Genomic DNA, 12,698 nt, shown 5'->3' with positions numbered 1-12,698 from the left:
CAGGTTGTATAAAAGTTGTTTAGGAATTAATTTAAACTGTGAAGGGATTTATTCCTTTCCAAACACAAGCTGGGAGGTGTGTGTGTGTGGGTGTGTGTGTGTTGTTTCTATCCCTCTTGTCTATTTATTCAAACTATCAATGAAACAGAACACTTTACGCTCAAGTGGGTCCTCTCCAGTTACACTTTTAGTTTTTAATTAATTTGAGCCAATGAAGTCCATGAGAAGACTCTTAGCAACAGCCATGAGGACCATGCTGAGCAGAGGAAAATTATCAAGTGTTTGCATGGTGGGCAAATGAGTTTCTTTTGATTGACTTTTAAATTAACTGAAAATTAATACACATATAAACGAATAGGCTACCAAATTAACTTCTTCTGAAATACACTGCTAAATCAAAAGAACATTATATGGTATAATGTGTGTGTGTGTGTGTGTGTGTGTGTGTGTGTGTGTGTTGTGTTTGTGTGTGGATTGGGGGGTCGTTATGGTTTGATGCGTGTCCATTGAGCGCTGTGCGTAATTTGGCTGTCACTTTTGTCTGAGATCACCTCGAAGAAACAGGAAACACGTTCACAAAATAAAAGCTTAGCAAGAAGAAATTGTAAAAACAGAGCTCTCGATCGCTGACATGGATACACACATACTTAAAAGAACTCTTATATGTTTTCGGTTGGTTATAATTTGATACACCGTATCACCTTGGTAAATATTCGTTAAAAATAAGTATTTTCCCGTTTTCGCTTTTGTTTAGCCATCCAGGAACGGAAGTAATCTCTGTTTTTTGTGGCTGGCTTGACGCTGGTGAGTATTTTATTTAACACTCCGGTACAGTGCCGTCTGTCACAATTCTTCTGGATTTTACTTTGAGCAGGATCAAATCTCGTTGGCATTATCGCAGAATGGATATGAAGCTGTTGGCAGTCGTAGCTGCTCTCACGGTGGTGATCTATGCGCCTCCAACACAAGGTATGGAGATCATTTTCTGCTGGTTTGCTGTGTGCTGGTTCATTTAGATTTTTTTTGCAGCTGTGGGTATAAAATAAAGGGGTCATTATCTACAAGTTATGGTTGCAACCAACCATTGGATGGATCATATGTAGTGTAAAATTAAAAAAAGTGTATGATTGGAGAAGAACGTTTGAATAAGTCATTTCCATTCCACAATTGCTGTATTTTCGTTAACTAATATATAGCCTAAAAACATGCAAATAACCCTCAATTTTAGTGACAAACTCAAATAATAGATTGATTCAAAAATAATTAAAACAAATTCCAAATACACACAAATAAAGTGCAAAATTTTACCTGAATTAAAAGCCAACCCCTTTATTTAAAAAACAACAACATTTTATTCATTCCACAAATGATGGTTGCATGGATGCATGAGCTTGTTCTGCAGTGGGAATTAAGACACTAACAGGCTGCACACATGTGGCTCTAGGAACGTGTGTATTTGTTCTGCTTTTTGTTTCCATTTAATTACTCGCAAATGAGGCATCTATAAGACAAAACCGCCGCTAGTTTACATGGCGACATCAGTCACCCAACTTGAAGGTGTTTTGCCCTTTATCATGGAAATACGGTGAAATCATGCGTAAAAAAAAAAGAAAAAAAAAAGAATTTAGCATATAGTTTAATCTACAGCGGTGCTTCTCACCATCTGTTTGTGTGACCTCAGTTTTCATTTAAAATAGTTACTGCCACTTTAATTTATTCTGAATTAACTTTCACCCAACTGATATTAAATAATCTAAGTAAATTAAGTATATTAAGTAAAGTTAAATAAGCCTAACTTCATCCATTTTAACACTGTTTGCCTGGTTAACTCCGAGTTTTGTCATGTTGCTTTCATGAAAACAAACAATCATAGTCCTATTTATTTTTCCACATTTATTAATCATGAAAATCTCCTGAAAGCTGAGGTTGTAATGGGAAGTATACACAAAACAGTGAAAGGGCTTAGTGTTTGTGGGACCTGATTTAAATGCTTCAAATCTCTGTGTGTGTTCTGTTGGGCAAGCAAAATAACCCTGCAAAGCTTAAAGGGGCTATATGTAACTTTCAGTTTGTGTTTATTCTAGCGACCGCTTTGGTAAAAAGCAGTAGTGTTTTTAACACACCTGCTGTCATAAAGCTCTTTTCTTTACAGCGCTGGATTGCCCACTGTATTGCTGAGTTAGCGTTACCAGTAGGTCATAGTTGCGATGAATGTTTTGCTCATTTACAGTAAGAGAATACGTTACAGATGCATCGTTGCATTTCAAGTGTTTTATACAGTAATTTAGCCTACTTTGGATTAGTTCCGAGACAATATGCCTAAAACACTGGTATCAATATCGGCAAGTACGGGAGTTTATGCACCAATCCGACACCTAATAAAGCCCTTCAGAAAATCTACATGAATGTATTTTTTTAATGTTATTTTTCTGTTATAACTGACTGTCAAACTGGATAAAAAAAGTAAAGTTCTGTGGCATTTGTGTTTGTTCGTGTTTCGCAAAGAGTTTAACCTGAGCCAGACCGACAGCAAACATAGACATCATATCACATTCATACAGGGATAGTAGTATACAGTTATTAAAACATAATAAAATACATGACCCACTGGTATCGGATCAGTACTCGGGATTAGCCGATACGCAACTTCAGGTGTCAGAATCGGTATCGGGAAGCAAAAAATGATATCGGACCATCTCTACTTTGGATGTGTTGTGAGCTAAACCGGGTATCACACTGTTTCACGAGCTAAAGCATTATGTATTTGTCGTAGCAACGAATGTGATACATAACTTGAATTTGTACAGCGCATTTCATGAAACCCAAGGATGCTTTACAAGGGTAACAAAAATAGTAGGGCAACACAAACTAAAACTAAATTAAAAACCAGCGCTAAATGGATGGGGGAGTAATTTAATGTAACCTAGTGACGTAAACCACATTGTAAACTCATGAAATAGACATACCTGAGGGCCAATTCCAGGTCGGTTTTAAATCCTTTACAATCCCTTAATTGTCTCCATCTGTTGAAAGCCTGATCAAGATAAACTCAGGGCATCTGTCACTTTCCCTTTTAGCTTTTAGTTGTTCATTTAATTTTCTTTGTTCCGGTGATGGTGCTGCCACAGTATCAGCCATAACTACATCTCCTGCTTCCCTTAACCTGGCTGGATATTGCTGGATACACACTACGGGTTTTTCCAGTGCTACACCAAAATCTGTGACCCATCAGAATGTGTAACTGTAGAGCTGGTCTGGTGGCTGTAAACCATTTTGTAACTTTGTGGGAAAAAAGGCATAGGCATAAATAAAAACTATACAAAAATAGTGTTCTTTTCCCTGTAAGTCTTGTTTGCTGTCACAGGTCATCAGTAATCATCAGATTACACAATTTCAGAAACATTTAAAAGTTACATATGGTTACTTTAAATATCTAGTTTTGATTTGATGTTGATGTTTGCCCCCTGCGTCCCTGCAAAAGATAAACATGTATAGCTAATTGATGGATGCAGGCCTACCAGTGGCGTAAGGTGTTTACGGGCCCCACTGCTCACTATTATTTATGGCCCCAGTGAACGCTAACTAATTATAAAACACATACACCATTAGGCGTTCATTAGGCCTTTACCATTGCTCAGTCAGTCTTGACAGAGCACCTAAACTTATTTTTTAAGTGGCCGGAACTAATTAAAAAATTAAACCAAAAAATGAAACTTTGACACAGGTGGGTTTGCCTTTTTGAAGGCATGTACTGTATAGCAAATAGCACTGTTATTTAATGGGAGTTATTTGAACTCAGGTGTATTTCTGAGAGGGCAATCTAAATCCTCTGCAAGTCACTCTCACTCACCGCCCCAATACATTGTTTGAGGGCCTGCTCTGGCACCCCCCACCCAACAGGCCCCAGTGCAACAGCACTGCCTACTCTGTCTATATTAACGGCCCTAGGATTTGCAGTACAGTGCATGGGTGGTTTTCAAGAGTGAAGACATTTCTCTATATTTTTTGCAAAGTTTGCATGCTTTAACTTGTTGATAAGAGGATATGGATTTATTAGTTTTCATTTTTCATGTTTAGCTCATTTGATTGTTAAGTTTATTCTTATTTATATTTAATTTATCTAGTAGTTTCAAATCTTATGTTTAATTGCTGTGTTTGACACATGCGTTGCTGTAAATGGGTTGCTTCTTCTCTTTCTCAGCAAAGCCCATCAGTCTGGTGGAGAGATGCTACTGTCGTTCAACAGTCAACAACCTCCCACGAGGCTACATTCGAGAGCTCAGGTTCATCCACACACCCAACTGTCCCTTCCAAGTGATGTGAGTATTGATTTTAGTGCTGGCACCCACTCTGACACAGAGAATTTCATGTTTTCCACCCTGGCCTTAAAAAGTCTGACAGGTTTTCTCCTTGTTGGCCATTTCTCACCATCAATCTCAAGGAGGTGACAGGCCAGAGAAAAGAGTTGTGCATGCATGTGTACACACACGCCCCTCAGCCACTTGCTTTCACACACATGCACAGAAAGCATTTACCGCGGGCCCACTGACGCATCCACACAGGAAGTGCTCCATTTGAGTATGAGTGAATGTAAAAAAGAGGTGTAAATTGGAAGCACGTTTGTTTTCAGCAGAAGAGCAATAAATGTGTTTTTTGTAATCAGTTTAGCTTCCTATTTGCTTGTCACACCGCTTTCTTCTTGTACATCCTTTGGGAATATACAAGTTAAAGTGTTGAGTAGCACAAGCACAATGTAGTTAGTTACTACTAACAGGAAAACTCCAGGTGCTGTGAAATGTGGAGGAAATATAATTGGCAGTTCTTACAAAGATAATAAATACGCGCAGGAAAAAGGAAAAACTGATTTTTTGTTACTCAAAAACAGGACGTGTGTGCCAAAGGAGGCATGATCGCCCACATGGAGACATATGATCCAGTCTTGACCCATTCTGTAAATAACCACAGGGTTATGCTGGATTTAGACTTCAGCTGCACGTTGAGGGATTGTCCACTCATACCTCCATGTACTCAATTTTTTACGACACATTAATTAGGTAGTTCAATCAAGGGTGAAACACCAAACCTACGGGATATGATCTTTGAGAACTGGCTGAATGCACATGTTCTTAAGCTGTAGCAGCGTCACATAGGGGGTAAAAGAGTGATTGGTCACCATTGTAAAAAAGCTGTCTCTGTGTCAAATCGACAAAGTAGTGTTAATTCACTCTGTTTAATAACAATGTATCAAGACACCACAATTCACTGGCTTAGCATAATTCACTCTTTCATCTTCAACTGAGGCATACTTGACATATGCTGAACTTTTTCCCTTTTTCTGATCAGTGCCAAGCTGAAGAGCAACAAAGAAGTGTGTGTGAACCCAGAGATCCGGTGGCTGCAGCAGTACCTGAAGAACGCCATCAACAAGTAAGTTAAACAGCAAAGACTGGTTTTGGTTATGGACTGTGTGTTTGCTGCAATACATGGTTCTGTTGTCTGCTGTCATTTGTCAACCTTTACCAAAATTCGTCTGGAGCACTGTAAAATCATTTACTCTGTAAAGAAATTCAAAAGCACACTTGGACATCTATCAAGACACAATTGTAAGAGTGACAGCTCTCAATTGCCCAATTTATATTGGGAAGCCCAAACTTGAGACATGCTGGTACATGACCAAGTTGGAGTAGAGTCTGATTCCACTTTCACACACAAACTGTGGGTTTGATGTGGGATTCTACACATACTGTAATATTAAACCATTTTAACCCTTGTGCTGTCTTCCCATGAACCATTCAACTTTGTGTTTTGTTTTGGTCGTCTTTTTCAACACATTTGTCGCTTTAACCCCAAGGTTTTTGTTACTTTTTTCAACGTGTTGTTTTCCCGAGGTCTTTGTTGATTTTTTCTGCACCTTTTGTGTTTTTTCTTCCCATGTTTATTGAATCTTTTTCAACATTCTTTTATGATTTCTTTTCTCCACATATTAAATGAAAGAAGTGAACTGATCGTTAATTTTACTTGAGAAAAGCATTATAGCAAACTATCCACGTTACTTTGTTTTGAAAGTTTGGCTAAAAGAAACCCATATTTCTGATATAGAAACTTTTTGAAAATGGGTCATATTTGACCCAAGGACAACTCTTTTTAAAGTGCTGTTATGTGGTCCTCCCTGACCATCACTGTTTATGCAAGACACAGGTGAAAAAATATTGTATATTTTTAATAGTGTTTTTAACTTGATATAAGTGTAACTTGATAGAATTAACTTTCTTGTTTGGTCACTTAATGTAACATTAATTAAACTTCTACCTACAATTATTGAATAGTTTGTCAGAGATTGAAAGGGACAAAAGTCGCTGCCAAAAGCAACTGTCTCCTTCCTGCTCAGAGACACTTTTCTGAGAAAACTTTGGCACCATAAAGTTTACAGAAGGGATCAAGTTGCCATCCTGAGCTCTGTGCAGTCACATATTTCTAAGGAGTGGGCTCCCCTGTGGCGGTCGGATAAAACAAAAGCTAGTTTAGGGATGCAAAAACTAAATATACTTCAGATAACTAAATGCCCTAACAGCAGTCACTGATCCATTGAGGATGTTGATGCTCCATTCCTGACCTACACACTCAACACCCACCCACAGTCCCGCAGTCAGACTGTCTGTCTCAAGGATGATTGTGGAGCCCTTGACTTGTTGAGGTGTGAACAGTCCTCTGCATAACAAAACAGCCCATGTAGAGAGTAGACGGTGGCCATTTACATTGGATCAGACCTAATGTGTTTCCAATTACACATCCAGTATATAGGAGGGACACACCTATTTACAATGTGTCTAAAGGCACACGGTTGTAAGTCATGCATTATGCTACTCTTTAGTTTGGTAAACAAGACCATGATAACCTTTTTATCAGTTAAAATGTGTTGTGCATTTACTGAGTATTTTTCCAATGTCAATAATTAAACTGCCCACCCACGTGCTAGTGTTTATTCTGTTAATCTACGGTTTGTGAAGAGATATGTGTTTATCACTCTACAACTGCTGCAAATTAATGTTATTCAAAATAACATCTTTAGGAATGCGATATTTCAGTCAGTAATGAAGTCAGAAGTTTACAAAAGCTTTTCTTGAAAATACAAACCCAACCTGTCAACATGTAATTGACTGAAAACATTGGAGTTAAATAAGGCCAACTGAATTATGGGCTAAAAGGCAACTGATTAACCAGCTAAAACGGAATGCTGGATAAACTAAAATGTTAGGTTCTTGATTGCAAGTCAAAACCATTTTGGTTGTGTTAACTTGAAGCAGATGTTTTTGTTTCGGATTGTTGGCACTTTCCCATTGTAATCCTGGCATCCAGTCATGGCTGAACAAATACTCATTAACTTAACTATTCATTTTCAATATGCTGGTAACTAGTTACATTTTTACAGCCCAGGGTTTGTCCAAATGAACATTATACAAATTGTATTTGTCACTCAGAGTGATCTTTTATAATCATTTCTTGTTGGGTTAGACATAATTTGGACGTCAGCAACCCAATATGTAGTCTATGTCTTCGACGTTCCACTTCCGGGATTGTTCTCTCACTGATGGAAATTCCACAGGAGTTTCACTCTATCTTTGTATTGGCATCTTAAACTCTGGTCCGTTAATGAAGACTATAGTTAACCTTTTCTTTTAGGGATGCACCAAATCCAGATTTTTTGGGGTTTTGGCCAAATATCCAAAGTCCAATATGAGTTTTCTGTTGCTACTAAAACACTTTTGAACGTACATATGTTCTACCAAAACAAGTTCCTTCTCAAGGCTACTTTGCTATTTTCCCGGTGCTTAGCACCGCCAAAGACTATTGGTTTTGGTTAAAAGAAATGCCAATAAACCAGAGCACGTTTTTCTCCCATCCCAGAATGCTGTGTGAGCTAGCCAGACCCACTTCCACATTACATCTATTTACATCTCATAAAACTCACACCAAATTTGCTTTTTCCTTTCAGATTGAAGAAATCCAAGCAGGTCAACTAAACACACCATCACGCCATCACTGAGGGTTTGAACCATCACAGCTATGTAACATATGTTATGAGATCATCTGGTATGTTAAACAGCACTTATCACGGCTGCCACGCTGCGGCCTTTTGCATGGAATGAACCTACAACTCTTCATCGTGAACACCATTTACCAGCCTTGTTGCAGTCTTCACCATCACCCCTCTCACCACTTATAGAGATTGTAGACGTTATTAGTGCAAAGTGCAATTATATCTGTGTGTGTATGTTTTTCTAACTCTAATGTTTATACTTTTTTGTTAATGACATTAACAGTAAATAGCTATTTTTTTGAGATTTTCTCATCTTTCTGGCCTCTGTCATTTAAGAAAAAGGATTGACCCCGGGGTCAAAGTGTTTAAAGGGGGACATGTTGGTCAGTGGGAGAATTTTCAACAACAAACACGAGTTACCATCCCACTTGCAAGTAGCTGTGTCCTTTCATCTACTAAATAAGCAAAATACAGATTTATTAACTCTAATCCAAAACATAGGATCTGCTTATTGTAATTGTTTCTGATTTTAAATTGTATAAAATGTTTAGTTTTCTTCTAAAAACAAGCAAAGCCGCTGAGTTTGCCAAGTCGCATTTCATGTTTCAAGTTAATTAGCACTGAGGAATTTCAATGGGGGCCAGCTACCCCCATAGTGAATATAAGATCCTAGTAAAAATGGCTATTACAATGTTTTTGTGATGGAAATTAGGATGCCAGAAGAGCTCGAGCATTTCTTGAGCAGTTCTGTGGCTGTAATCATGCGACCCTCTGTTACCCAACGTACCTGTTTTTTTTTAAATTCTTAGAGAAAAGCTTCACATCTGGATCCAAAACAATTTTAATTGAGCGACCAATAAGTCAAAATTGACTGGAGTTGTAAAGCTGTGTTGCTTAACGAGAGATGTTAAGAACAAATGGTGACACTCACAAATCACAGTAAGCTGTCAAAAAGATTGAAATAAACTCTTAGTATAAATGTACACAAGGGTGTACTGCAATTTGAACAATAACCACATCAGTAGTTAAAACACTTTGTTATACCGGGAGCCACAGTAGAAAAAGTAGTACTATTACTGACAATAAATACATGTACATAGATGTAACTACCTACAACTGTCATGCAGATAGCAATGCACTTTATATATGATGTATTCATGTTTAACAACAACATTTACTATTATTCACTAAGTCTGATCATTAAATTGTTTTTTGTATTTTTTTATGTTAATCATGCTGTCGCCATTCTGTTCTTTTTGATCCTTGAATGTGTAGCTGCATTTAACTTCTCCGTCACATTTAAAATATTATACAAATGTTTATTTTTGTACTCTTTTATGCATTTAAATATTAAATCTAAACATTTACTGGAACTGTACTCTCACAATTGAGTCAACCAGCCAACATTTTACTGTAGAACTATACAGTTGGTCAGTAAGGAAAGCAAATCTTTAAAATGTTATGATTACCATTTTAATGTATACTTTCCTATACATTTTCCTCATAAATTTACACACTTATATCTATTATTGCACACACACACACACACACACACACACACACACACACACACACACACACACACACACACACACACACACACACACACACACACACACACACACACAGAGTTAAGTGACTCTTTACAGCTTTATATTCAGTGTAAAGCCAGCTTTTCCAGAGCCAGCACGCAGCTGCTGTGATCTTACTGTACTAGCGGGTCAGAGGGTAAATCTATAGACTTTGATGTGTGAACATGTGTTTAGCTTTACTCACAAAGGCAAATTAAATGCAAGGACAATGATCCTGCCTGTTATTTAACTATTAACTCAACAAGCCACCATTAAGAAAACATTAGAGCTAAAGAGGATGAACTTTTAACTTCCCTCAAAGGGAATTATGTGAGGCTGAGCACAGTAGTTTATGTGAGGAGAGTGTTCTGCTGAAACATCAAGGAGAGATTAGGGCTGTGAATGGCTCTCCACAACCAATTTTGCTTTGTCTACTGATACTGGTTTTGAAGTCCGGGTGAAGCGGGAAAGCAGCGTCAGAAGCACTCGTGTGAGATAAAGCCATTGATTTAGCCACATTTTTAGCACTTGTGTGCCAATGCTGAGTGGAAAGAAATGTTCTATAATCACTGTATGATTGATTGTGCTGATATCACTGCAGAGATCTATAAGTAGCAACAAGTATTTTCCTCCCCAGCAATGTGAAGATTTGGCAGCTTGTCGTGCATGTTGTGTGAAATATTAATCATACAGAAGACACATCCTCATAAAGTGTTAACCATTATTACACTGAGACCATTTTACTGAAAATATTTCTATTAAACTTGCTCACGTCATTTGCCTTCTATCATCAATATTGTATTGTGAACGTATCTACATTATCACTGCCTGTGTGGGTTGCAAAAAAACATACAAATTTGATATGTCCTCTAATGAAAAGCAGTTGCTTGTAATAGTACCTAACTCCTTGGATTCTTGGGATCACTGCCAGTACCCACCAGTTAAACCATGCAGCTTGTGTAACTGGTGCCATGAAGCCTGAGGTGTAGTAAAAGTTATATATTATTGACCTGAAAATGCAGAACAAAAAGAAAGAAATGTCTGAAAACATCACACTGCTTGTAAAATTAGCTCATTCATATAAAAAGTGTTGTGTCTAAGAAACTAAACAGCTAATTTAAACATATAAAGGGGTTTCTACAACAAAGTCTCTATTAAATGAGAGGCAGTGGAAAGTAAATGAGGTGTTTTTAAACATTGTTCCTCAGCACATCAAGTTTTCTGAAGTATAACAGAACAGCATGATTAAATTAATTATTGGAAGATTTACTTAAGTAATCTATGTTAGTGTCATGTTGGTACTTGAGGCTAGTTGGGCACCAAGCCTAAAAAAACACCCCACAGATCTGCTCATCCCAATGTGTTTCACATATTCATCACCAAACCTAAGAGAGGAGCACATAGACCAATAGATCTATATAGCTGTGACTCATGGCAGCTTTAATGATAATGAAAATCCCTGGAAGAGCAACTTTTTAAATCAAGAACTCAGTTTAAAAGTGAATTAAACTGTGTTGCAAGGTTGTGTTTGGTTTGGTAGTGTTGTTGGCTCAGTGCTTAGCACTGTTGCCTCACAAAAAAGGTCAAGGGTTTGAAAGACAGGGCCTTTCTGGATGGAGTTTGCATGTTTCACCCATGTTTTCTCACACGTTTGTGCGGGTTTCTAAAACATGATGGAAAGGTATCTGGCGCAAAACAAATATTAAAATCAAATATGCAGATTATAAAATTGGTATTCCCAGTGTCGCACAGCAGCTGCCGGAGAAAGAAGAAGATTATTCCATTGTGAAAAATTGTGAAAAACAATAAAACCACAAGGCTACTCAGCACCTTGGTATGAGCTGTACAGCCAGCACTGTACTGATTTACTCAAAGGCTGAGGAATGTACAAGACAGGAGAAGACATATGAAATTCATATTCAGCAATGCCTTCAAATTCTGATGGTGTTTGGAGTTCAACCGCAATGTCAGACGAAAAACTGAAACCTTGACAGACGAATACAGATTTGCCATGTGAAATGCAAGGAATCACACAGAAATAAGGGTGAGTGGGGTGTATGTGCTCATTTATACATGTTTCCTCCATCTTTAGCTGTAAGGACTCCAAGATGTTTAGCCAATGAAACTCTAGTTAGTGGTTATTCATCATGAAAAACTGATCATGAAAATATGAAATTTTAATGTTTGTGTGTGTGTGTGTGTGTGTGCATGTGTATGTATGTATCAGTGAGTATGTATATGTAGACATGTGTGATGTCACTTCCTAACTCTACTCCAAGGTCATTAACAATGTGTCAGCCATGCTGGCAGCTGACCACAGCAGTTAAAAGGCCCCTAAAGTTAGTCACACCCGCAATGTCAAGACATCATAAAAATTGCCCTGTGGAGCGTATTAGGTGGTCAATACACAGACACTTCCTCGTCACTGTGGTTTGACCAAGGAAGAGTAAAATACTACGACCCAACAATAATCTCTTCAACGGAAATTGAAACTATCAGGCCAGTTACTAAGCAGCTGTGACCTAAAACTTGTGAATTGTTTGAACTGGTAGAATAAAAATGTAAGAGCACAGATCAGTTGGTCTTTGTGGTTTACTGAAGTTTTGATTATTCACTTAAGCTCCATAAAATTGCTCTCTGCTTTGCACGTCTTTTGGACTAACTCCTTATGGTATCTGCTATATCCAAACACAAAGAAAAACATATTAATGAAAAGATGTGCTAAACCCTTGGACATTAACTTATTATTTCTATAGATTTTTTATGCCTATTGATAAATTGATGAGTGGCAATCAAATAGTTTTGCAATCACATTTAATGTCCCAAAGTAAAACATTTTTCTGCTTCACCCCAACAACAATTAGCTCAGAACACAGGGTCAGCTACTGTGGAGCAGACACTTGGCCGTCATGTGGGATAGATTTTTTGTTTTTTCCGGTTGAAGGGTTATCTTGAATTCCTTGGCACCCAGCTTTAGACTCTGAGAACAATAAAACAAAGATGAAAAAAAGATGGTTGAGGTGTGTGTTTCCACAGCTCCTGCTCTCTCTCAACCACAGCTCCCCCCTTCTGTTGTTATTTACCCCCTC

General features: G+C 37.8%; 1 protein-coding gene across 1 annotated transcript; it reads left to right on the top strand.

Annotated features, from left to right (window-relative positions):
• Positions 1-771: 771 nt before the first annotated feature.
• cxcl12a (chemokine (C-X-C motif) ligand 12a (stromal cell-derived factor 1)) lies at positions 772-9,500 on the top strand. Its single transcript, XM_032541499.1, has 4 exons — positions 772-969; positions 4,202-4,319; positions 5,344-5,427; positions 7,994-9,500. The coding sequence occupies exons 1-4, from the start codon at positions 903-905 to the stop codon at positions 8,019-8,021; spliced, it is 297 nt and encodes a 98-aa protein (XP_032397390.1). The 5' UTR covers positions 772-902; the 3' UTR covers positions 8,022-9,500.
• The last annotated feature ends 3,198 nt before the right edge of the window (positions 9,501-12,698 follow it).

The sequence above is a fragment of the Etheostoma spectabile genome, chromosome 17 (genome assembly GCF_008692095.1).
Source record: "Etheostoma spectabile isolate EspeVRDwgs_2016 chromosome 17, UIUC_Espe_1.0, whole genome shotgun sequence".
Classification (NCBI taxonomy): Eukaryota; Metazoa; Chordata; class Actinopteri; order Perciformes; family Percidae; genus Etheostoma; species Etheostoma spectabile.
The sequence above is the reverse complement of the archived record's forward strand: the minus strand, read 5'-3'. Positions and strand labels throughout refer to the sequence as shown.

Coding starts and splice junctions, on each gene's coding strand:
- cxcl12a (XM_032541499.1), top strand. CDS start 903: ATGGATATGAAGCTGTTGGCAGTCGTAGCTGCTCTCACGGTGGTGATC. Junction 4,320..5,343: donor AACTGTCCCTTCCAAGTGAT/GTGAGTATTGAT, acceptor TTTTCTGATCAG/TGCCAAGCTGAAGAGCAACA. Junction 5,428..7,993: donor CTGAAGAACGCCATCAACAA/GTAAGTTAAACA, acceptor TTTTCCTTTCAG/ATTGAAGAAATCCAAGCAGG.